At 34.0% G+C, this 27,144-nt stretch overlaps 2 protein-coding genes, 1 long non-coding RNA gene and 1 other non-coding gene across 4 annotated transcripts; 1 reads left to right on the forward strand and 3 right to left on the reverse strand.

The window, feature by feature from the left end:
* The first annotated feature begins 4,243 nt into the window (after window positions 1–4,243).
* Window positions 4,244–4,350, forward strand: LOC127133459 (small nucleolar RNA R71). The gene has a single exon (XR_007807431.1). It is a non-coding gene; the product is annotated as a small nucleolar RNA R71 (small nucleolar RNA).
* A 4,249-nt stretch (window positions 4,351–8,599) lies between these two features.
* Window positions 8,600–9,284, reverse strand: LOC127125517 (uncharacterized). Its single transcript, XR_007804676.1, has 2 exons — window positions 9,135–9,284; window positions 8,600–8,855 (listed from the first exon to the last, which is right to left on the reverse strand). It is a non-coding gene; the product is annotated as an uncharacterized LOC127125517 (long non-coding RNA).
* Window positions 9,285–14,233: 4,949 nt separating this feature from the next.
* Window positions 14,234–15,835, reverse strand: LOC127125516 (dihydroneopterin aldolase 2). The gene is made up of 3 exons (XM_051054311.1): window positions 15,491–15,835; window positions 15,064–15,251; window positions 14,234–14,634 (listed from the first exon to the last, which is right to left on the reverse strand). The coding sequence occupies exons 2-3, from the start codon at window positions 15,243–15,245 to the stop codon at window positions 14,433–14,435; spliced, it is 384 nt and encodes a 127-aa protein (XP_050910268.1). The 5' UTR covers window positions 15,246–15,251; window positions 15,491–15,835; the 3' UTR covers window positions 14,234–14,432.
* Window positions 15,836–16,551: 716 nt separating this feature from the next.
* Window positions 16,552–24,446, reverse strand: LOC127125515 (ubiquitin carboxyl-terminal hydrolase 8). Its single transcript, XM_051054310.1, has 13 exons — window positions 24,133–24,446; window positions 23,748–23,951; window positions 22,138–22,279; window positions 21,989–22,048; window positions 21,786–21,896; window positions 21,234–21,575; window positions 20,998–21,138; window positions 20,678–20,848; window positions 19,980–20,237; window positions 19,660–19,811; window positions 18,076–18,630; window positions 17,552–17,825; window positions 16,552–17,034 (listed from the first exon to the last, which is right to left on the reverse strand). Exons 1-13 carry the CDS (start codon window positions 24,417–24,419, stop codon window positions 16,927–16,929), a joined length of 2,805 nt encoding a protein of 934 aa, XP_050910267.1. The 5' UTR covers window positions 24,420–24,446; the 3' UTR covers window positions 16,552–16,926.
* Window positions 24,447–27,144: the final 2,698 nt, after the last annotated feature.

Consider the following 27,144-nt stretch of genomic DNA (forward strand, 5'->3'; position numbering starts at 1 on the left):
CTTTGAAGTTAAAAGAAAATACTAACTTATGTTTTCAAAGACATGTTAAGGAATTCAATGTAAAAGAATATGTCTTCAAAATCGTACATTAAACTTTTAGAAGTAAAAATATTGTTTTGCAATAATAATTTTTCACATTTAAATTTCTTGACTTGTTCCACAAAATTGATCAAATCTAATCAACCTAGTAACTTGTTCACAACATAATCTCCAAGCTAATCTAATTACCATTCTATTATTATTATTCAAAAATATATTCTTGTTCTATTGTTCTTATTATAGTGTTAGAAAAAGTACGATCTTAGAATAATCATCCGCTGACATTCTATTAAATGTTTTAAATGATATCTTTTCTAACAATAATCACACTTAATCTAGAATTTCTGAGAAAAACTAACTATAATTTATCTTGGAGTTTTAAACAATTTTAAAGTTAAAATAAAATACTAATTTACGCTTTCAAAGCACATGTTTAGACATGCTCATGAAGATTGCATGTACATGTGTTTTTTCATTTATGTTCAATCTTAATTTTTTTAATAACTGCTATACATAATCGGTCTCAAATTCAAATAAAAGGAGACGGTTGTGTTAGACTTTTAATAGTCAACATAAAAATTTATCGAATCTATATGGCATAGAACAACTACGAAATAATGTGAATGCTAGGTTGTTATCTGTAGCAACATGTTGTGTGGCTAGCGTACAATGTTAAAAGAGAAAAAGTTGCTACATCACTTCCTGGATGCAATGAAAAATAAGCAAGGATTTTCATATTTTCGTGAATGAGTGTGGGTAAAGAAGTTAATTCATGAGAGTATGATTCGTTTTGGATCATAGAATATAGACACGCTTATTGGAAAATCTATGGAAATAATGGACAATATGGTTATGAGGAAGATTAATTTCATTTGCCTACAAGAAACTAAGTGGATAGGTGAAAAGACGAGGGAATTAGATAACTCGGGATTTAAACTTTGGTACACCGAAAGAGTTAGATCGAGAAATGGAGTGGGACGGGCAAGGAGTGGAAGAAGGATATTGTAGTTGTGAAAATAGTTGGAGAAAGAATCACAACCTTGAAATTTATAGTGGAAGAAGACACCTTTAATGTCATTATTACTTACACACCTCAGATTGGGTAAGAAGAACGTCTTAAGGTAAAATTTTGGGAGAATTTAGAAGGCCTACTTCAAGATATACCCCAATGAGAGAAGTTTTTTCTAATAAGGAATCTAAATGAACATGTAGGGAGCGCAACGAAAGATTTTGAGGGCGTACATTAGGGGTATGGCCTCAAGTAGGTAAATGCATATGGTAAGTTCATCTTGGAGTTTTCGTCGGCCTTGGATCTTACTATAGCTAATACCTGGTTTAAAAAAAGAGAGGAGCGACTTATCATATATAAGAGTGAGGTGACATATTCTTAGATATATTTATTTTTTATTAGGAAGTTGGACAATAAAATTTGTTTTGATTATAAAATTATTTCAGGAGAGGATTTAACTATCCAACCTAGTAATCCAGATAGATATAATAACTATTATATATAAATGTATGTGTATCTAAATGATGGATGTAGGTAATGTAATGTAATGATTCATATGATATGAATGATAATAAAATGATAAGTTTTGGTAGGTAGTTAGTTAGAAAAAGAAAAAAAGAGAATGAAGTTAATTTGGTATAGGAGAATAAAGAGTGTGTTTATATTTCTTTCTCAATTTAGACAATATTCTTGAAGAATGCGTGTATGTATGTTTCTTTCTTTTTTTATGTAATCTTGATTTTTTTATAATTGTATATAATTTAATTAATGTTAAGTTATCTTATTTCTAAAACATGTCAATAGTTAATAAAGATGATTTTATTCAATTAGATCTTATTTATATTTTTTTTAAATATGTCTATTTATAGTTTTTTAAATATGTCGGTAAAAATATTAATAATATTTGAAATTATGTTTGAATGATAAGATATGAGACATAATCTTAGAATAATGTGTATGATAACAACTGTCATAACAAGAGTAATAAACACGTAAAATAAATGACACAAGGAATTGTTAATCCACTTTACTGCAAAATCGTCTACGTTTGAAGGACATCAACATAATTAAAGAAAATTCACTCGTAGTGGTCAATAGTACAAGACAGTCTCATATGACCTCTCCTAATTCAGTGTCTTTTTTCTAATATTTTTTGTGAACTTCAATCTAGATTCTCCGTGAATTTGAGATCCCTTTTCACTCAAACATTTCCTTAAGTATTTGTACAATTATATAAATATATGAACTAATAATACAAATACTTTACCCTCTTAACTTAGTAAGATAACCCGAAATAGAGTATAACATATCCAAAAACAATAGGCCTAATGAAAACTAAAAACTTCAAACTTCAAAATACAAGATATGAAACTTCACAAGAGATATAACGCCTCCTTAAATAACAACAATTGTCCAACATAAAAGTCCAATATGGTTTTGGCATGAACACAACTAGATTTCAAAAAACACACAAAAGATCAATAATCATAATGCCAATTATGAATCTTGATTGGTATCAAATCCTATTAAATCTTAATTTGATATAAATAGGAATTTCAAAATCTCTTAGAAAATGATTCATAATAAAAATAAATTACTTAAATGCACTTTTGGTACCTTATTTAATTGTTAGTACCCCATTTCAAAATCCATATTTTTGGTTCCAGAGCTTTATTTTCTTTGGAATTTTGTCGCTTCCACTTCGACAGTGATAATTAGAATAAAAATTTTATTCTTAATGACATGGCAATGATGATTAGATTATTTTATTATTTAATATTATTTTACATAATAAATTAATAATTAAAATTAAATTTTTAATTTTTTTTTTAAATTATTGAATATACATTTAATATATTTAAAAAGAATTTAATTGGGTCTTCCCAAATCTTTTTATCATTCCTCTAGCCCATCATTAACTTGCTATGTCTTTTGTAGAAAAAAACGACGTTGGGCTTAAACCATAACTAAAACCAATATACTACCCAATGTCATCATTGACTTTGTTTTGATGCTACAATTTGTGATGTATTAGTAATAATATTAACATGTGTAACTTGTTTCTATGTTAGATGAGACTAGATTGGAATCATATAATTGAATGATGTTTGTATTATGAGATTTCTAAGGTAAGTAACAATCCAATAGGATAATATTGAAATAGGTTAACCATAAAAAAAGTTACATTGATAAATTGCTTTTACAAAATCAACATTGCTTAAATTGTACATAAAAGAAAGATGGTCAAATTGCCAAATTGGCAGTTCCACCAAGCAATTGAAAAAAAACTGTTTCATTATCATAATCATATCAAGTAGAAGTTGTGATTATGATGATAGTAATAACAATGAAGTTCTTGAGTGTGTCCAAATTGAATTTCCAGGGACGGAGATGGATGATACTGTTAGCTCAGCTTCTTAAAATGGAGATGACAAATCCTCAACAACTAGGACCCTAACTGAAACACCAGATTTCAATGCCACTGATGATTCTAATCCCACATATTTGGGTAAAGATAAGAGAAATGTTGACAGTAGTAGTTCCAATGATAAAAATAATTCACCTTAATGATGTGACTTTAGTAATTTAGTGAACAATTAACACCCGCGGTTAAATTATCATCTACATGTCATGCGTGTGCAAAGAGAAATACGATGAATAATTTACTACAATCTTATTTGTCCCACATCGTTGTTTTAAAAAATATTTTTAATGTTTAAAAAGTTAATTCATGTGTATGATTTTGAAATAAAAAGTTATTATGTACAAAATGTATACATTATAAAATTGAACATTTTGACGAAGAAATAAAAATAAAATGATTAGAAGAAATAAAACTCTACAAAGATTCAGACGACGAGCAACTCTTTTGACTTCTTAATCAAATAAAATGACTGAATGAATGCCAACAAGATCAGATGAACGACCAAAACTCCTGACTTTTCATCTGAACTCTGATGAATGTTTTTAACTGAAAGAATGCACGGCAAAATGGATCAACTATGCTATGTTGATGCAGGTGAAAATTTTAGGATAAAATTTAGGGTATGACAGTTAATAATAATGCTTTCAATCAATTTATAGCATTCTTCACAGGACTTAGATAATAAGGTTCCACCAGAGGAAGCATCCAAAATGTTTCTTGAGGATGGTACCAATCCATTGTAGAATGTTTCTAATTAAATACAAGTTGGTATATCATGGTGAAGACATTGCCTTAACAGCTCCTTGGATCTTTCTCAAGCATCAAATAAATAATCATCGTTTTCTTGTCTAAATGAAGTAATCGCATTCCTCATCTTGGCATTCTTGACATGAGGAAAGCATTTAGCTATAAAAAATTCCAGCTAAGGCATTCCATATGGCTATTGAATTGAGCTCCAAAGAATTCATCCAGCTTTTGACTTTATCCCTTAGAGAGTATGGAAACAACCTGAGTTTGAAAGCATCATCAGTAATTCCAAGTATTTTGAAGTTTCTAGCTACTTCCAAGAATTGCGTCAATTGTAAATGTGGATCTTCATTGGCAGTTTCTGAATATTGGCCTATTGCTTGCAACATTTGAAATATCATAGGCTTGAATTCAAATTGTACCAATGTGATATATGGTTTTATAATCAGTGTATTCATGACATTAGGATCAAACACATCATAATCTCTTATTTCCTTTCTCTAACATTGGCAATGTCAATAATGTTATTTTTTGTCATGACTCATTCCTCTTCAAGTGGTTACTTCTTCAAAGTTTCCTTCAAATGGTTCTTCAAAATTACCAAAAACAATAGTAGGTAGAGGACTTACTGGTAAGTGACCAGTAGCTTGAAATCTCCTTAGTAATTTGGGTGTTCTGTCGGGCTCATGATCTCCTTTGTATACTGGAGTAAACAACCTGCGCTTGCAACACACATACACATATCATGTCACCAGAAGACAGAAAATAGTAAGAGGCATGTTGAGTAATGATCCATCTAATGAAGTTCATATTTTATGTGTGTCTGATGAGATGTGTTGTGACATATGAGGCATAAGGTGATCTAGTAGTGTATGACTACAACATCAAGTCATATGCAGTAAGCCAAGAGAACAACTCTCGGGGTATTATAAAAGAAATATAATAATGCAAGTTCATACATTCAACATTTCTAAACACAAATGAAAATAAAATATAAACCTAAGTATGACATTACTCCTTACATTCTTTCAATCAGCAGGAGGCGAGTTATGTCATGTTAGGAAGCTTAACACTTCTTCAATGGAGAATGTAAATAAGGAACTATTCACTATGTTTTAACCTTCTTCTTCTCCTTTTCTCTGAATTTGAATCAACTTCATGTAGTACATTTTTCCAGCCTATATGGGACAACACGTCTTGTGGTAGGCCTGTTGCACAGCAAGACACTACGTATGCCTTCTGCATGGTACATCTTTTACAGACTTTATCTTGTAATGCTTGATCTTATCCATTCTCTTTTTTAACTCATTTGCATTCCAATCCTCTAATGGTTGTCACATGTGCCCTATGTCCATGACCATTCAATCATTGTAACCTTTGTTACGTTTCACACTTAGATTCGAGTTGAGGTTAAAGTGATGCTTTATTTCTGTCTTTTCAGAACTTATTAGAAAGTATTCCTACACATATGATAAACACATAAAAATCACAAAAGAGAGCACTTATTATGCTTTTCACAAATTTATTTAAAACAACAAAATGAACCTAAATTAGCCTAATAAACTTTCTTAATAACAAAATAAAATCAAGTGTTAAGGGCTAGAATATCTCACACATAGTGAGTTATCAAATATCGCCTCCTCTTTTGGGACACTTACCTAGAACCGGGATGAATGTTTAACTGGTGACATGATACACTCAGATCAATGTTAGGCATCTCCTTGGAAGAGATGGAAAAGAGATAAGTGTTTGCTCTCAAACATTTAACTAATCCTTCTTTTACTTCAGCAGGCAGGTCGACTCCTATCTTTACCGACCTCGTTGGATTATCGTCCAATCGGACGACCTCGAATTCTCCATCCAAACCAGATATTATGACCTTTTCCTTGATCCCAGCTGAGGAGCCTAGCTCGTCTCCCACCGAGGGTCCGTCTTCACGGAGATTGAGGTCAACTACACCTGATATTCTACTAGCTTCCTTAAATATTCCTTCAGGGATGATGCTTGCCTCAAGGGACTCTTAAGTATTTCTTCTAGTATTCAACATGTTTCGCAAAGGTCGGCTTTGACTATAACGGGTTTGGTAGAATCATTGTGGTACTTTATCTTTAGGTGGACGAGAAAAACTATGGCGTCTAAATCTATCAGGAATAATCGACCGAGGATGCCACGAATAAACAAACTTCTACCGTTCTCCTACTATTTCCTTCTCCAAATGAGACTGGCAAGTACACATGTCCACATCGACGAGTGGAAGAATAATTGAATGTTGAGAAGCTTTGGTCTCCGCACGACTTTAGATCGTGTTCCCTCATGTCGTGTTTGGCGAAAATTATAAAGTATATCATATTGCAAGAACTTCCATCATCTACTACGATCCTTGAGAAGGAATAGTTAGCAATGGTAGCGATGATTATTAGTGGAATAGTAGCATTTGAAATTCCGTCCATCTTTTTGCTTTTCGATTAAGGAGGTTGGTTTAATAGATCCTTGCAGTGGAGATTCTACTTGTCTGAAGAATCTTCAATGATCATGTTTATGAATAAGGTTGTCGAAGAACTTGATCTGGAGAACTTCGAAGGATCTTCTAGAAGAAGGTTCGATGTTACTTCCATCTTACCGTATTGGTCAAAGCGGTTGAGGTTTAAATTAGAAGGAATATGATTGAACCAGGAGAGCTTTGATTGAATCAGATATTTGACTGTGGAAAGTCATAAGAACCAAAAGTCGATTTCCATAGACGGCCCCATTATTTCGTTCTGAAACCAGAATGGTTGGTGCAAATCTTTGAAGTGGTGGTTTGAGTTGCTCTTATGCGGTTGGGCGAAGTGTACCTACAAGGTTAACACTTCAATGCCAAGTCCTTTTTAGCAAAGGGGGATTGAGAGGATTATGGATTAAATCATACTTTTTTTTGCTCAACTGGTGGTTTTTATATAGTGGACAAATATTGGATCTTTCTTGTATTGAGCATGAGGTCGGCCTAAAACAGATAATGTGAGAAAATGTTTTTAGTCTTTTTGTTCTTCTATATGCCCATTTTTGAAGTTGAATTTATGGTGAGGAACCTATGTACGTGTATGTTGGCATATTCGTTAATTTTACATGTGAATGGCTTCTTGAGCATTGTTGAGTTAAATTGAAAATGTTGTGGATTGACTAGTTGATATTGTTAGCGTACTTCCTAGTGTGTTTCGTAGTCTTCTATAAGTCTTATAACTTTTGATTGTGGATTTTCGGTCATTTTTACTTCTAGTTCTTCTTATGTCTATGTATTTGTTATTTGGTGACTATTTCCCTTGATTTTTTTCCTGCTTTAACAATCGAGTTTCCTTTTTCTTTTCTTAGCACGTAATATTTTCGCAATTTTTGTGTAAAAAAAAAGATCATATGAGGTTTCACCTCAAATACAAATATCACACAAAAGTTAGTAATATAAAAAAATAAAAAATAAAATAAAAGAGAAAAATAAAAATTTATTGCAGAATAACAAAATTTCAGCTAATACAAATACAAAAAACTCTATAATTATTGATAGTCTTTAATAACGACGTCAAAGAGAAAAATTATAGTTTAAGAAGTGTACTAAATTGTGTAGTTTCCAAATGTCGAATGATTATAGAATTAATGTAAATTTTTAGTTGAATAAAATGGTAAGAGATTTTTTTAAGCTTTGCTTATAAACCAAAACTATAAAGAAAAAGGTAAATTTAATGGAGTAGAAAAAATATGATGAAATATGTTAGGGATGAGTCTGATATTGAATTTCATTTTCACCATAAATTAACCATGTTAATTTCTTAATGAATAAGCCTTTTAGTATTAAATTAATTATCTATGACTATTAGTGAATTACATATAAAACTAAATAATTAATTATCAAGAACAATTCAGTTTCGTGGTACCATCTCTAACATAGATGATAGATAACTAGCAAAAATATTCCTACAAATAATTATCTTATACAATGGATCAGAAAACATAGAACATTAAAAAATAAATAAGAATAAATCAAACAAGAATAAAATACTTAATTATCTCTAGAGTCAATCCAGATTACAAAGTTCATCAATGAGAATTACTTATCCTTAGCACTAAAAAGTTTAACTAATCATAATTCTAAAAAATATTCCTATAAATAATTTTCTTTATATTTTTTCCAAGTCACGATTCACCTGGTTTTCTTTATATTTTTTCCAAATATATCACTCAGACTTGATCTTTCTGACTAAGTAAAGTAGGAGTGTATTTAGGCCAAGTTGATTTTTCCACTCACTTTTCAGCTTGAACTCATATTAACTTAACTTCCTCAATTTCTAAATTGATACCTCAAACTTACATTGGAATATATCTCTTAGACTGTATTTAGGCCAAAGATATATAAAAATTAGAATTAAAAACAAACAAAAAGGAAACATGTTCAATAAAAAACAATTTACATCAGTATGTGTAAACATCACAAATAAAATCAATTAAGAATGTGCACAAATTCTAAATAAGTAATACATATCAAACTGCTCTCAAATTATAGTGTTGGTCTTTATCAGTCTCTCACTATGTTGGGTCTGAGAAAAACAACCAACAGTATAACAAGTTTGATGTGGCTTCACAATCAATGACGATGAACCTGCTCAACTGTCAATATAATTAAATATACAACATTAGATTTTTCAAAAATATGAAAAACCAATTTAAGGTTATCATGAATATGGACATAAAACAGCTACTTGGTTGATTTTTAGACACTCACAAATTATACTAAGAATTATCATATAACAATACAAACTTAAACAAAATGCATTATCATTAATATTTTCATTACAAAATGTGGTTTAATTACTGATATTACAAAATGAAAATACACTAAAACAAAAATAACATTAAACAAAACAAAGAAAGAAAAAACATATGTACCAAGGTCATCCTGATCCATGAAACTAAGGTAGTCCAAGATGCAGTCATCTTCATTGCTCTGATTTGGTGCACGATAGGGTTGGGGAGGTGGCTGGTATTGGGCTGCAATGAACCTACCTATCTCAATCTGATGATCACCCCAGAGAGGTTCTGCAGCAATGTGGTTACATTACCTCAGGAAGGCTGTCCAAAATCTATTTCATGAGTGAGATGCCGTCCGAAAAGGTTGAAGGTTGGACACAAATCTTACATGGCATTGTCTTCATTGCTTTGGTGCACAAGAGGGTTAAGGAGGTGGATGGCACGGGTGCAATGAACCTACCTATCTCAATCACATGATCAACCCTTGGATAGTTATAAGTTTAATAGGGGCTCTGCAGCATGCAATGAATCTACCTATCTCAATCATATGATCAACCCTGGGATAGTCATAAGTTTAATAGAGGCTAGGGGCTCTGCAGCAGCGCAGTTACAATACCTCTCAGCCCAAGCATCTATCTCATAAATGAGATCCAGTCTATAGAAAAGTAGAAGATGGTACAAAAATCTTACCTGAAGCGGAATTGGCGCATTTCCATTATGCTTTGATAGGATTCTTCATCAGGGTAGCTGTGGTATCTGAAGTTTGGTACCACTCCAGGTGTTCTGGTGCCAGATGAGTTTGTGGGAATTCAACATGTTTGGGTGCCTCCGGTCGCTCAACCCCATTTTGATTGTGTCTCTATACTCTTTCACTCATCTTATGGATCCAAGAGGCATCGATCGTCCGCTTTGGGTACTTTTAAAGGTACCATACAGTGTCTTCCATCCCAACACGCTTACATGGCTCAAGGAAGATCGAAGAGGTTCCTCTTGGACCACGTGTCTTCTGGTCCAAGAGGTTCCTCTCAAAAAAGCTTCAAGGCACTTGTATATATTGACTCTTGTGTTCTCTTGGAGAAAACTTGGGGCTTGAAAACCTCAGGCAATGAATCAAGCAGGTTCTTGTCATACTTTTTAAGCATTTTATCTGACCATACAGCAGCTACCTCCAGCTTACTGGACAACATTGTGACAGGTAATGGTTCATTCTATGTTATCTTATAAACCTCATTTCCTCTCCCAGATACTAATATCACATCCTCTGCTCCGCTGTTCAAGACTGCATCACTTTCTATTGCTTCAGAGTTATTAGTTTTGCCGAATTCATCAACTTCATTTAGTGCTTTAGCATCATCATCATTCTTATCATATTCATCTATTGTTTCCTCAGTGTTTTGCATCAGAAATGGATTGGTTAAATTTAGAAACTCCTTAAGAACATCATATCCAGAAGTAATGCCGGACAACCCTGCTACAACTGGAATACCGAACAATCTATTTTCCAAACCCTCCTTCCCGTAATTGTAATACATGATACAATAAATTTAGTGCACCAATAAAGAACAAAAAGATCTACAGCAAATACAGTAACAACCAACAACAGATCAATTCCAAAAATAGGCTCATTTACTAAATACACACATTTGAAAAGTAACACCCTTGGTCTACCTGAAGTTTCATAGGAATGATCTGCGGGCCCATGATAGTATTAAGGGGGCCAAGCAGTGGTTGGTTTATTCTAGAAGGGGAAAGGGGCTTTTACTAGAAAGCTGTGAGCTGTCAGTATGTGGCATGCCTTGGGAATGACTGTAACCGTTTTACCACAATATATGGGGTTTGAGTATCAGGGAGAGAGGCATCTAAGAATTTAGTTGTGATTGTTATGGATAGGACTAGCTTCTTTCTCATAGAAGCACTACCCTTTGTGGCAGTTTAGGTGTAGGCTACTCTTTAAATCTCCTCATTATTGTTCAATAATACAGTCTTTTCCTTCATTATCACTCTGTTACTGTTGTTTGACTTTATTATTCATTGAGTTCCTAACAAACTGGTCTGACCTACCGGATTCCGACGACGGGAGCTGGTGAATGCCACAGAAACGAACACAACAAGCTATTCTCAAGAAAATGGAATCGAAGGTAAAAGGTCTGGAGAGTGAGATCTCCGAAGTTAGAAGTGCACATGCTGCAGTGGAAAACGTGGTCAAGGAGAATCACGTGAGCTTGATTGTGACGCTGGGAAGTGTTTAGGCAAATCATTACAACCAGGAGAAGCAAGTGTGAATAAGGAAGACAAACCCATGAAGGATAAGGGCACAGAAGAAGAGGAGGAGGAGACGTTGGGAGTGACGTTGAAGACAGAGATTCACCAACTATATGATGATGCGTTAGCTGGATTTCGTCGGTCTGTGAAGAAAGTGGAGTTGCCGATGTTTGAGGGTGAAGATCCAGCTGGGTGGATTTCTAGGGAAAAGGTGTATTTTTGCATCCAAGACACCCAACCGGAAGTGAAGGTTCCAAACAAAGTTCAAAAATGATTAGTTATTTAGTTAAATGATTAGTTATAACACATCATATATAAATAGGAGAAATACAAGGATAAGGAGCATTCAGATTTGTTAACATTTTGTAAATAGCATTCTAATAAATCTCCAAAAGTTAAGCAAATTCTCCCTAAGAAAAATTGCACGAGGGAGAAAAAATTAATATAAAGCAAAAATCATTCATAGAAATGACAATAACATGAAATATATCTTAGAAATATAGTTCTAAAATTTAAAATTTATAAGGTTTGTAGAGCACCCTAAACTTCAAATATCTTTAACTGTTATATAAAAATAAAACAAAGAAGAAAAAGTTGAAACAAGGACTACCTCTTTTCCAGGTTGACAGGAGAATCGTTTGACACCCTAGCTTTGTCATTTATTAAAAGCTGGGTTGTCTGGCCAGAGAAGTCCCAAATATACAACTGCATCGCCCATAACAATATAATCAGACATAACCAAAGGAACATGGACAAACTTATAGTCATTTAATAAATTAATCGTTAGTTAACTCACTGAGTTATATGCAGAATTGAAAACGTCACAAGCTTTCTTGTAGAAGTCAGCACATTTTCCTGTAATCATGCCACTTAGCAAGAAAATTTCTTAACAATGGTCAAACACTTTCCAAAAAAGAAAACAAACAAATCACTAACTGAACCTTTTGGCTTATCTTTGCTACCAGTGAACTGGTTTCCCATTAAACAAATATCCTAAGTTGGAGGGGGAACAGATCTGGCAAACAATCCTATGCATAGAAGAGTCTTCCAAAATCCTTCACTGCATTATTAAAATCATGTTATACCTTCAAGAAGAGTAAGATGAATCAACTACCGCCCTTCTTGTTTTCTTTTCAATCTCTACAAACCTAGATCAGAATTATTCCATTTCTGCAATTTCTGAGAAGCTTGATTCAAAAAACTACCTGTTATGGTGTCAACAGGTGGAGCCTGTGAGAAAATCTCACAAACTTCATCAATTTCTTCTAAATTCTCATATTCAAGTGAAACTCACTTCAATTGAAAACGCGAACAGCAATCACATCTCACCAGAATTTGAAGCTTGGGAACAACAAGATCAACTTCTACTTGCATGGTTGTAATCTACCAGTTTTTGAGACATGCTTCAACGTGTCATTGGCTGCACATAATTCACGGATGTTGTGGGATAAAATCCATACCTACTTTCAGCAGCACTCTGCAGCGAAACTCTCTCAACTTTTTATCTATGCTCCGTCACACAACTGGAGAATTGCAAGAATTCAGTTTCGGAGTTTTTGCTACGAGTTCAATCATTGATTGGTGCAATCAATGTGATTGGTGAACCTATCTCTCAACGCGAACCCCTAGATGTGATTCTCGAAGGTTTGCCTCAAGCTTACGAATCCACTATCAGCTTCATCACTGTTAAATTTGGCTCCGTCTCCTTCGAAGAAGTCGAAACCCTTCTTTTGTGTCACGAGTCACGTTTGGATCGGTTTTGCAAAAACACAATCACTTCTGCAAAATGCAAATCTCACCACATCCTCTATAGCATCAAACTCGCCCGTCTACTCAACTGATCCTCAAATTAACCAGCTCTTTTTGTAAAGAGTTGTTTAAGCTGAGGGGCACCGCTTTGGCCGTCCACCGTCGGATGGTCAACCAAAAGTCTTAAATAAATGTTGGGAGCAGTTTTTGAGGTGTTTTAAAGTTGATCAACCTCGACAGTGGTCCAAAATGCTCTCTTAGGAGGAATTTTGGTACAATTCTTCTTTCCACAATAGCATTGGAATGACCTCTTTCAAAGCGGTATATGGAAGAGATGCACCAACATTAATCAAGTGGCTAGCCCTACTGATCTGTCGTCTCTGCAGGAATTATGCAGGAATGATTGAGGACAAGGGATGTTGTTGTGGCTCAACACAAGCATAGTTTGGCCAAGGCTAAGGCCAATATGAAGAAATATGCGGACAAAAAACATAGGCCAAGTCGAAGTTGAGGTAGGAGACGGGGTGTTGGTTATGCCCCACCCATATCAACAACACTATATTCATCATGTTTTTCACGTGTCGCTCCTCAAGCCCTGCAAGGGAGACCAACTCACACAACATGTCATTGCCATTGCTGACCACAGAAAAAGGTCCAATACTTCAACCTTAGAATATCACTTAAGACTCGTGTCCTGCTACGTAATCCCCAATTAGTCAAACAAGTTTTGGTTCAATGGGCCAACTTAGCTGTTTCAGGAGCAACATGGGAGGATTGGGACCCTTACAACTCAAATTTCTTTCCCTTAACCTTGAGGAAAAGGTTATTTTCAATGGGGGCAGTATTGTTAGGAAAAAGGTTAGCACTAATGGAGCTAATGATGACAACAAGGCAGAGAATCCAATGGAAGATAAAGCAAATGATGAAAGGAAGGATGATCCACAAAATGTGGAACTGAGGCGCAACATGAGAGAGAAGAAACATAACAGAAAATATGGGAATGAGTAAGGATACAGGGGGGATCAGAGGGGTGAGATGGGGTGGGGGGGTTGGAATAGGTGAAAATTGTCCATTAATATTCTGCTTCGGGTTCACAACCCTTTCACATGGTAGGCAGTATTTCCTTAACAACATCTGTCTACTCCAATATGGTAGTTGTGAGTGTACTGAACAAACATTATCGGTGAAGGAAAGCGCCTTTCATTACAGACTCGACTATATGGCACTGAAAGAGGAAAGAATTACAGAATAATTTATAAATTAACAGGATTACATATAAACTTTACTCGGATATACTCTTCAGTTAAAAAATAACAGTATCTCACTGCATTTTTTTGATCTGACGGTATGCTCAGGAAGAGTAATATTATTGTATCAAATAGAATTGAAGAACATAAAAAAAACACATCATTAAATATGAAAGTTCTAATCTGTCAAATCGCTTCTGCGTCTCAAAATCTCAACACCCAAGTAATCAAGCGGACCCGGAATTGCCACATGAGGCTTTCCAACCTTCACACGAACAGCAGATATCTCTTTGTGAAGTTTCAAAGTGGAGATTGCAATTTTCTGGGCCACTGACTCCAGAAGATTTTGAGCTGGTCCTTCAATAACATCCTTAGCTATACTGCATCAAACCAAGAGTGTATGTTTAGTTTAACATTGCAAAGCTTTACAAACTGATGTTTGACCCTAAATAATTACTCTTATTTTGGGAACAACGGTTATATTCGAACAAACAACTAAATTAAACGCTGATCATATAAGTGCTTATGCATATGAACAAAAGATAAAACAAAGTCAAACTCTTTTGAAAAAGCTATAAGTTGTTTTCATAAGTAATCCTCAAGAGTTTATAGAAACAAACTTGAAACAACTTATATATGTGTCATAGCCTATTCTATTAGCTCTCCTAAATAGTTTCTTTCATAAGTGCTTATGACAGTATATAAAATCAAAACCAAATTAAGCACAAATTATTCAGAAGTTCACTTCAAAATAGTAGAGCAAAGCTTTGCCACATGTTTCACATCAAACACTCAAAATGGCAACTGACCGATATATTTCAACATAATCAGAAGAATCAGACAAGTTATCAGATTTTCCTGCTGGTTTGAGATCCATCCAAGCATCTATATCAACAAAAAACTTCTGCCCCAGCGTGTTTTCTTCCTTCAATGCTCCATGAAAACCATAGAAACTCAATCCCTTTAGAATCAGTTTATCTCCACCTTCCATTTTGTGCTGCAATTAAACAAACACAGAATTGAATAGCATATATCAAAATTCTGTGAGTGCAGAAAACAACCTCAATTACTAACAGTTATAATAAAGTTTAAATGCACTTTTAATTCTTTTATTTTGACTAAATAAAAAATTTAGCTACTTGATTTCTAAAATTGAGTTTTTGGAGTACAAAACCACACACTCTTCATCGTTCTACTTTGTGCCCTCAATAGAAGAAAATGATGATGGCGAATTACCTGGAACAGGAGAGCGAGAGTCGCGGTGGCGCGACTGTGAGTGCAGCGGAGTTGTGAACGCTGTTTTGCCGAGGCGTTCGGTAGTTGCGGCTAGGTCAAATTTTGGAAGAGAAAGAAGAAAATGGTTGAAATTGAAGGGAATAAGGGGTTTTGGGAGGAATGATCTTTTATACTGTTAGGTGTTGACGAGTGAAGGCAGAGATTTGTTGCCTTTATGTTAAGAAGGGTATATTTGTGTTTTCCATTATATAATATTAAAATAATATACACGTTCTCGTTGTGCTTGGTTTCTTAAGGGCCATAAACAAGTTGAAAATATTTTTCTAATTTATAATGACTCATTTACGATTAGGATGATCAAGACATGATACTAGTACTATTAAAGAATGGAATAAACTTCCGAGAGAAGATGTAGAAGATAATAACTCAACGCTTCACGTTCTGGCAAACGTGGCCAAGCCATTTATATATACACCGGCCGTCAGTATTATTGTTGTATTAATTGAAAATAATGTCATATCATTTTCTTATATTGTCAAAATTTGATAAAAATATTTAGACACTTACTAGTATTATTTACTAGACAAGAACAAAGTAAAGGACGGTGCAACTTTCTGATCCAAAACAAGTAAAAGGATGTCTGCAGTTTGAGGAGCATGACAAAATTTTGATCCCAGTTATCTCCACTGGCTGTGGTAATAGGTGGTCTTAGTTGGCTTAGGCATTATTACTACTACTACTACTTTAACAACGTATATACATTCTCAGCCATCTGAAAATCTTTAACGAAAAATACAAGAGTTGTTTGCTCCATTAACCGACCGATCAAGTGCAACAATTATCAGTTGCTTTGCTATTTTGAAAGATCTGCAGTACCTACTGCGATGGGAATATTGAAGCTTAATATTCGATTAGATTAGATATTGATGCGAATGTTTAACATTCTGGTACAAATATGAAACTGAAAAGGTATACACATTTCTTATAACCGAACTGAACGAGTTATACACACAACTCAAAGCCTGAAAAAAATTGGCCTAAGATCACCAAGTAGGATGACATGAAACAAAGGCAAAAATGCGCAACTTTCCATATATAACCATGGCTTGAAAAAACCAAGCCATATCTAATCCAAAAAATAGGTTAAATAATTTCAGGATGTGTATATACATGTCGTCCAACAGGTGTATATATCTGTCCTCCGACTTCAAAAAATTTAAGATCTACCCTCTTATCCTTTAGCTTCTAAAAGCTGTACAATATTGAATCCTTCTATTTTGTTTCTTCGCTAATCTTTGATAAAATCAAACCAGATGCGCTTAAATAACAATTTGAGGAAGTCGGGCGCAACTGTATAAACACATGATCTAAAAACCTCGAGCTTTCCATGTTGGTATGACTAATTACACAACTGAATCTAAGATTCTCGTCTTCATCTAAATTTTCTTGTAGAAAAGAACATAAGCAGCAGGAGTCTTGATCGTCTCCTCGTCAGCAGGGGCAACCCTGCTATCATCAAACTCGTACCATTTATCATGGCCATACTGCAAGAAAATAAACACAGTTAGTTGGATAAGCATAGAATGAAACTATGCATGCTTATAACAAAAACAGAGCGCAAAATTATGCATAGAATAAATTAAATATTAATCACTGAAACATATTGATGAATCAATTAGTGCAAAAGACAAGATGTACTTTAGATTTTCTTTTAAAAAAATTAACTACTGTGATTAGGGAAGTCAAACAACACTTCCAATCATCAATAGTATAATAAGTGATAAAAAAATTATAAAATTATTTTGGAAATCTAGCGTGCTCCAAGTCTTTTAACATCCTCTGAAACAGACTTCTAAATAAAAGTAGGTAGCCGTCTCTACATCTCATGTGGTCAGTGCCAAAAATCTTGCTTCCCCCAAAGAAATTACTAATAAGTAAATATATGAAATAAGCTAATGGAACACTTACCGGCTAAACAATAAAGTGACTAAGCAAAAAATGAAGAGAGAATAATTAGTCCCAATGTGTCAATAAAGTAAGAGACAGTTGTGAGGTACTTACACGAACAAACGCTGTATAATGGCCCCCTCCTAACCCGCCATAGTGACAAATAATTGCATACAACATATAGCTATAGGGAGATGGATAGCTCCTGTGAGCGACATAGGTTGACAAATCCAGATCATTAATCGGAAAGTCAACAAAAGTTTCCAACTTGTTCTTTAAGAAACAGTTGTATGAGAACCTCTTCAAATGAACAACAAGAATTTCAGGCAATCTCCAAAGGTCCAACTTTTTAGTTGCTTCCTGAGGTTTTTTGCAGGTAGGACAGTACCTTATGAACATCAAATTGCAATATCAAACATCAGAAAGACTAATATATACTTTTAAGAACTTCAGAGACAGCACTCTTGAATAACATATAAAACCACAACAATCAGAGCCTTTCTCCACTAGGTTGTTCACGATAAATATATAGAACATATGATAAATTATATAGAAGATAAAATGTTCTCAAAACATGAAAGCATTCAAAGATTAAAAATTAAGATTAAAAAAAAAGATATTATCATATATCTACTTACCACATGTCTTCTGGTCCAAGAGGTTCCTCTCTCAAAAACGCTTCAAGGCACTTGTATATAGATATTGACTCTTTCTTGGAGAAAAATTGGGACTTGAAAACTTCCGGCAATGAATCAAGCGGGTTCGTGTCATACTTTTTAAGCATTTTATCAGACCATACAACAGCTACCTCCAGCTTACTGGACAACATTGTGACAGGTAATGGTTCATTCGATGTTATCTTATATACCTCATTTACACACCCAGATGATAATAAATAGAATTCAAAGTCAGTCCACAAATGTATGTCATCTTCTGCTCCGCTGTTCAAGACTCCACCACTTTCTATTTCTTCAGAGTTATTAGTTTCACCAAATTCACCAACTTCATTTAGTGTTTTAGTATCATCATCATTCTTATCATATTCATCTATTGTTTCCTCAGTGTTTTGCATCATAAATGGATTGATTAAATTCAGAAACTCCTTACGAACATCATATCCGGAAGTAATGCCGGACAGCCTAGCGACAACTGGAATACCGAACAATATATTTTCAAACCTCTCCCTCCCATGACTGTAATACATTATACAGTAACTTAAGTACACCAATAAAGAACAAAAAAATCAGCAGCAAAAACAGAAACAATCAACAGATCAATTCCAAAAATAGGCTCATTTACTAAATAGACACATTTGAAAAAGTAACACCCTTGGTCTGCATACGAAGTTCAAAAATGGAAACCAACTATATCTGTGTTTATTTTACAGACATTCTAGCCCAACTTGAATAAACCATTAGAGTAGTTAGTTAATTGATTAGCTAGAAAGTATCATTTATAAATAGGAGAATACAAGGATAAGGACCATTCAGATTTGTTAATTTTTTGTGAATAGAGAATAGTGGTTCTATTCTCCTATTTTTTCATATTATTTTAATAAAAGTATTCTTTTTATTCATTAGGATTTCTGGGTTCCGAAAACATTCTTAGACTACAACATAGATGAATCGCAAAAATTTGTGATGTTCCACATGAATAAGTGGAATCTAAAGTTTCTTTAGGTCTTGTTGGGAGATAGAATGGGTATGGAGGACTTTGGGGTAGGGGAGAGGAGGAGAATTTCTTACCTTGTTCGGGAGAGTGTTTTCGGATGGGAGAATCTCTTTCTTTGTTTCAAGAGTGTTATTATAAAAACTAAAGGATGCTGGAATATTTTAATTCTTCTCCCAATTCCTTTTTTGAGTTCCCCCCAAATAAAACCTCATGCAAGGTAGGGGCTATCCTCTCGTCTCCAGCCCTTTTCTCTATACTATTTACTTCAGACCCCTCCCAAGTACCAAATAAGCCATTAGGTTTAATTATTGGGGTAGGTAAAAATGTAAAATCACTAAATACTCTAGGAGTATGTGCTCCCAAAACTAGAGATTGTGCCAAATGTGGCAAAAAAAGTGATATTGCAGCATGATGTCTACAGTGAGTGTGTACTTACGGTCAAGGGGCATGCAATGATTATTAGGGATAAACATATACGGGAAGGTACTGTAGGAACAAACTGAAACTACTCCAGTCTGTAGATGTGGAATTATGGCATAGAAAAAGCTTACCTTTCCACCAATCGTTCATGAATGAAAACAATCAAGAGGCTATCTTTATTATACTTCTGCACTCGGTAAGCAACAAGTTTGTCTTGATCTCTGATGTCAGCCAATAAATCAGATGGACCCTCCAATACCCGAAAAATTCTGTTCCTGTATATCTGTATATAACTCCATAAAATCAGACTTAAAATTAAAACAATCACATGAAAAGTGTTTGCATTAGCCTGATAAATTGATGTTAATTGTTAACAGAATACACTTAATGATTCAATTAATCCGAGATAATATGCAATAATTCTACAAAATGCATAACTGCTGTAAAATACCTCAGCCACCAAGAGGGTTTCATCCTCTCTCATAGAACAAGAAGCAGTTAAGGCCCCAATCAGATCCTTAATTGTTCCACGTTCAGGCACTGTTACAGTAATTGCAGAAGGCAATGCGACCCCATCAGAGCTCACGACAGTCACAGTCATGGTCCTTATCGTTGTAGAAGGTAACGGAAGAGATAGGTACATAAAAGGATCAAAGGTGATAGAAACCTTCTTGCAAAAAGGGCAAATCAATGTTGATCGGAACTGACCCTGAACAACGGAAGGAAATGAAAATTACTTTCAAAAGTGAGAACTGTTGAACGGGAAGAAATCTAGAATTGATTTTTGCTTCCTAATTACAATATTGTTTTTCCCATTTACAAAACACAAAAACGTGTTTTAAATCTCACATGCAGTGTGGTTGTCCACCGTTCAATAAAAAGTGAGCTTAGTGGCAGCTATAGCCAGGTCTACATAACAATAACCACTAGTATTTCAATACGCCAATCCCTTATTTCCTTAATAGTAAAATGGCATAACAGAGAGGGAAAAAAATCCCTTTTCGGTATATCTATTTGATTATTTCTATCAACATCTTCTATGCATCATGATACAGAAAACTTAGGAAGCACATAACCCTGAATGATGTGTTAAAACCCAAGAGTACAAAATTCTTAGATAATAATAAGAAAAAACCTTATAAGCCTTACTTGGCACAAATCAACTACTATTGAATGATTGCGAGCAAGATGATTTCGCCAATACTCTTCAGCCACTTCTTCATCTGGACGGCCATCTGCATCCTTAACTTCATGATATGGCTTGCGTTTTACACGATTAAGGTCTTCATGCAGTCCATCCAACAAAAAAGCAAGCAGTTCCTGCATGCCAAAAACTTCAAGATTTTATAGGATTATCTCATCTCAAGTCACAAGAACGAAAATTCATCAACGGAAAGAGATGAAAAGGGAAACAGCAATAGTTATATGTTTCGAAAAATCAAAAGAAGTGGGGAAGTTGAAATATTAACTTGAGAATCATGCTGCATATAACCACTAAACTGAGGGGCAAAGTTAGCTAGTTTCATCTTGAACAATCTTGGTGCCACAGGTGATGCTCCAGGAACCCATAGCATTCTAAGTAAATCTCCAAAAGCTAAAGCCAGTTCTCCCTAAAAAAATTTGAGTGTGGGAGAAAAAATTAATACAAGGCAAAATTCATTCATAGAAATGACAATAACATGAAAAGAAAAAAAAAACCACATACATTCATTCCCAATGGATTTTCATAATTTATCTCTTTACGATAATCTCCAAGGAAAAAATCAACAATCTTTGGGGTGTGAGCCAAACATTGAATGGCACTATTCATAAAACAGGTATTTCCAAGATTCTGTAATCCTGTCAAGCCCAAAGATTGAACTGTTCTATAGCTACTTCCAGGAAAATAGCTGTTTGCTGTTACGATAACATTGTCAGTGCTTCCATTCATCATAACAGGGCCACTGTCAGAAGAACATTCCATCTGATACATATCTGAAATCATCCCATTGCTATGACTACCGCTTATTGAGTCAGAAAGTCCATGAACTTGTAGCTCCAGAAGAACCTGCATAAACATGGAGATGAATCAGCCAAAAAGTTATTAAAAGAGCAAATTACTGACTTCAAGCATTCAATCTTCAGAACTAACGATAGACCTTTAAAATATAGTTCTAAAATTTAAAACTATAAGGTTTATGGAGCACTATAAACTTTAAATATCTTTAACAGTTCAATAATAAGAAAACACAGAAGAAAAAGTTGAAACAGGGACTACCTCTTTTCCAGGTCCCTCTTTTCCAGGTTGCCCAGGAGAATCATTTGACACCCTAGCTTTGTCATTTATTAAAAGCTGGGTTGTCTGGCCAGAGAAGTCCCAAATATACAACTGCATCGTCCATAACAATAAAATAAGACACAACCAAAGGAACATGGACAAATATTATTATCATTTAATAAATTAATTGTTAGTTAACTTACTGAGCTATATGCAGAATTGAAAATGTCCCAAGCTTTCTTGTAGAAGTCCGGCACATTTTCCTGTAATCATGCCACTTAGTATCAAGAAAATTTCTTAACAGTGGCCAAACACTTCCCAAAAAAGAAAACAAACAAATCACTAACTGAACCTTTTGGCTTATCTTTGCTACCAGTGAACTGGTTTCCCATGAAACAAATATCCTAAGTTGGAGGGGGAACAAATCTGGCAAACAATCCTCTGCATAGAAGAGTCTCCCAAAATCTTTCACTGCATTATTAAAATCATTATACCTACAAGAAGAGTAAGATGAATCAAAAATTGCCCTTCTTGTTTTCTTTTCAATCAATAAAACTAATTTTCAAGCATATTTAAAATCAGTAATGGTCTAAAACTTAGATTGGAAATCAAAACGAAAAAACTAGAAAACAAATGTAATGTATGTCAGTGATATCAAATATCATAAATAGCTATGATCGCTTGAGTTTTTGACTTTGTAACAAAAATAGAACACTCATTAGTAACAAAAATGTGGTAAACTGAAACAAAATAGTAATTACTGTAATAATGTCAAAAATAGAACACTCTTTAATGCCAGTTTAATACTAAATGCATCCACCACCAGGTTTAGTCAGCCATGGTGTTCTATTTTTGACATTATTATAGTCAGCCACGAAGCGGAATACCTTAAGTCCTAACAAACGGGGAATCCTACTGTTCTGTGACTAGTTCACTGCACTCAATTTTTCCCTGTAAATGTAACTGTTTCGTTAACATTATATGGTCATAACCAATGCCGTAGGAATATTTATTAGCACCACCCACCAAGTCCTCCATCATTCATCTTTATGCACTGGGTATTTGCCAATCAGCTGCCAAAGCAAGAGCAGATGAAGATTGTGCACTATCTGGTTAATGTTTTAACTCTGAAAGTATCATTGTGGCTTCTATTAGTAGTTTTGGACACGCTGGTGATGTTTGGAGGATCACTAGTGAAAACTAATGGCTAAGGCACAGTCTAAGGACACATTTGGATGCTGTTGACAGAAGACTGCTTCCCAGAGCCGCAACTGCAATCAGAGCATGGCATTGACAGCTCAACAGTTGGAAGCCAGCCTGGTACAGTTCGGCCTGGTAAGGTCAAGGCTAGAATCTATAGACGGGCATGGTACAAAATGGTGTTAAATATGGGCATGCTAACCAAGTAGACTACTGCTAACAAACAAGGCATGATTTTTCCTATCTCCTAAAACAACATTTTGCTTATTATGATTGTCTCAAATTTAGTTCTACACTTGATCATCTTTCTATACACAACCATGTAAGACTAGATCCACTTAATATGGAATTGTAAACAAATAATTATCACATAACTAAGTTATAGAAATCATCTAGTTGCATAAAGTGCCCTAATCGCACCAGGCACATCCCTTAAATGCAGCCCATATACACACCCATTAAGAGGCTGGTACCTCAACATTCAATGCAATTCCTTAATACCATCAATAAATAATCATTTAGGACACTCCATCAGCTAGGGCACGATTCCAATTGCTCCCCGGGAAAAAAAATCACAAACAACAAACAGCACATTTGTAACACAAGAAAAGATCAACAAAAATAAAAAAAATTACAACTTAATGCATAATAAACTCTTAAGAAAACCTCAATTCTTCACTTCATAATTTCAATATAACAGTACCTACAAGTTATAAACTAAAACCTATTGAAAAGAAAGAGAGGGAGAAAATCGACACTGACCGTTTGAGAGCACGCAACCAAACTCCTTCAGGAACCAAAGCATAATGACGGCCGGAAAACCCCACCTCCAAATTCTTAATCTTCTCAAGGTTCTCTTCCTTCTTCAGATGGAGCAAAATTTCAGACTCAGAATCATAATTCGAATACACTGTGTACAGAACACCTTCTACACGATCAGCTTCAATTTCTGCATCAATCCACCACCTTTATTCCAAACCAAATAAACAAACAAAAAAAGTTCAATCAAATTCTAATGCAAGTGAAAAAACGTGGATTCCAATTGCTTATGGTGCAAAAATAATATCCCCAAAAATCGAAAAAAAAAACAAATAAAACCATAAAGCAGATAATGAAGATTGATTAGGTGAGGAGTGAAGATAAGTACCTGTAGGGAAGCAAGTAAACCCTCTCGTCGGCGAAATCGCGGTCATCTTCTTGAAGTAAACGGCGATTAGGGCGGAGAGAGTAAGCAGAGGAATCAAGTTCATCGGAGAGGTAATCGACGTTATCGGAGAAGAGATTGTCCATGGAGAAGAAGGGTAGGGTTTGGGAGAGTAGGAAACGAGCAAGGGACTTGCAGAGGCGGAGAGTAGAGAGAGAAAGAAGAGAGAGAAAGCGGGTCGGTTTGAGGAACAAGGAAGACAAACGGAGCTTCTCCGTCAATCGGGTCATAACGCTTTCTTCCTGGGTCAAAACACACTCCGTTTTAAAACACACGCCTCCTAATTATTATTTTCTTATAAATTAATTCAATAAAAATTCTTAGAAGCACAAATTAAGAAATTCACTTGTAAATTTGTACTGAAAAAGTAATTAAGAAATAATTTTGTTATGAGATTAATAAGAAGAAGAGTATAGACGAATGAGAGATAAGAGAGTTTTATTATATTATTTTTATTTTGATTGATTCAAATATAATATGAATTATATTTATAAGATATGGATAATAAATAAAAAAATTAATAGGATATATCCTAATTAATGGATATCCATGATCATATTATTTATAACACTCTTTCTTGAATGTTCATAAAGAATATGTCTCATTAAAATCTTATTAGAAAAAATTTAATAAAAAAAATTCTAGTGAAGGAAAAAGAGTATAACATTCTCTGTGATAAAACTACCTCGTTATTAATAGATACAAATGATTACAAATAAGAAAGAAAATTATATTGAGACAATCATTCATTATTCATAATAGTCTCCCTTTGATGTTTGTTCAGTATATGCCTCGTTAAAGCTTTACTAGAAAAAAATCTAATGGAAAAAAATCTAAGGAAGGAAAAAGAATACAATATCATTTTTAAAAAAATATATTTCTCCCCCTCAGTTTAACGATCATTTCTTCATGATGAAGAACAATCTTCCGTACTAGTTGGTTAAAAGCTCTATTTGAGAGTGATTTTGAGAAAATGTTTAGAAGATTATGACTTGAACGAATTTGTTGGATGCTTATATCACCACCTTTTGGAAGATCATAGGTGAAAAAGGAACTTTGGATAAATATGTTTTGTTTTGTCTCTTTTAATATAATCATCCTTCAATTTAGCGATGCATGCAGTATTATCTTCATTATAATCGTTGCATTTATTTTACCAGAAGACAAACCACAAGTATTCTATGTGTGTTGAATTAGGGACCTCAAGCAAACACATTCTCCACTTGCTTCTTGTAGTACTAAAAATTCTGCATAATTAGATAAAGCTGTTATGATTTGTTTCACGGATTTCCATTAAATAGTTGTATCATCATAAGTAAACAAATAATTTGTGTGTGATTTACCATTATATGGTCTAACAAGTAACATGCAGCTGCATAACCCGTTAATTTTAATTTAGATACTTTGAAATAAAACAAACTCATGTCCATTTACCTCGAAGATAACGAAATATATGTTTGAGTTCATTTAATTTCTTCGTGCAGTTGGAGAACTATATCTTGTTGATAGAGTGATAGAAATTGATATATCACGGTGTCTATCATCAGCAAGATAGACCAGTGCTTGAATTACACTGATATATTCGAGACCAATTAGTTTTCCATCCTTTTCGAGGTCTAAAATAATCTTTTACACATCCAATATTCTAACACCATAGGGGTACACGACATACAAGATTTGTCCATATAGGAAAGTTTTAACATTTTTTCTACATAACCTTCTCGATATACAAATATTTCATTATCCAAATGCTCAATTTGTAAACATAGACATAACTTTATATTTTATATGTCATTTATCTCAAATTATTTCTTTAAGAGATTTATAATTTTTAGAATCTCTTTAAAAGTTCCAATAATATTTATGTCATTGACATAGACAACTATTATAGCAAATTCTTTTCTAAATATTTTCATAAAAATATAAGGACAAATAAAGTTATTTGTATATTTTTGCCTTATAAAATATTCACTGAGACGATTATACCACGTGCGTCTATATTGTTTTATCCCATAGAGAGATTTATTCAATTTGATATAGTAGCTTTCTTGAGATCCAAAATTATATATCTCTAAGTTTCATGTAAATGTCACTATTGATGCATTTGCTTTTCGCAAGTATACGAACGCGTCAGAGTAATATAAAAAATTGTCGAATCCACAGAGACCAAGTGTCAATCTATCGTTATCTATTGTTATGGTGTTTATCAAAGGCAATCAAAATAGGTGTTTTTAGAGTGTGCAATGAAAAGTAAAGTATTGAATAAAGTTTAATTAATAAAGACAGGGTCGAATGTAATTCACGTAATCAATTAATAATCCAAGTACTTGCTAATAGAATTACTTATGGGCAATGTTTCCTACTTTGAAAAGAACTAATTTAACAGGAACGGTCGCTTTCGCGTATTCAGAACCGAGTTGTACTCCCTAATCAAACCCTCTTATTGTCACTTATAAAAAGGCGCGCATTGCGTTAGAGTAGTAAACCTATTTTTAAGAAATATAGTATCTTGACTAAGTTGAAAAGTATTATAACCTGGATTTCTTAACCAAAAGAGGTTCTTACGAACCAGACTCTAAACTTATAAACGCGTCCGAAAATAGTTTTAAAATCTCTTTTCTTCTTAAATTAAAAACTCCTAATGAACTAAACAAAGTGCTTTCGCTGTTTTTAAAATAGTTAAAAACAATTAAGTTTAGATAGACGTTGGACGGCTTTCGATCTTACCCAACGGAATTGAAGTGCGGGAAAACTTAAGTTGAAAGTTAAAATAGCCCTTAAGTGTTTCTACGAATAATTGTACGGATTATCGGTTCAATTACGATCCTTACATTTTAACCTTATAAATTTAGTTAGACATGGTAAAGTAAAAGTGTATTAATTTAAATAAAAGTAGTGCGAGTGCGAAAAGTAAATAAAGTAAAGCGAGTACGAGGAAATAAGTAATTTAAAGCG

This window comes from Lathyrus oleraceus, chromosome 3 (assembly GCF_024323335.1).
Source record: "Lathyrus oleraceus cultivar Zhongwan6 chromosome 3, CAAS_Psat_ZW6_1.0, whole genome shotgun sequence".
Classification (NCBI taxonomy): domain Eukaryota; kingdom Viridiplantae; phylum Streptophyta; class Magnoliopsida; order Fabales; family Fabaceae; genus Lathyrus; species Lathyrus oleraceus.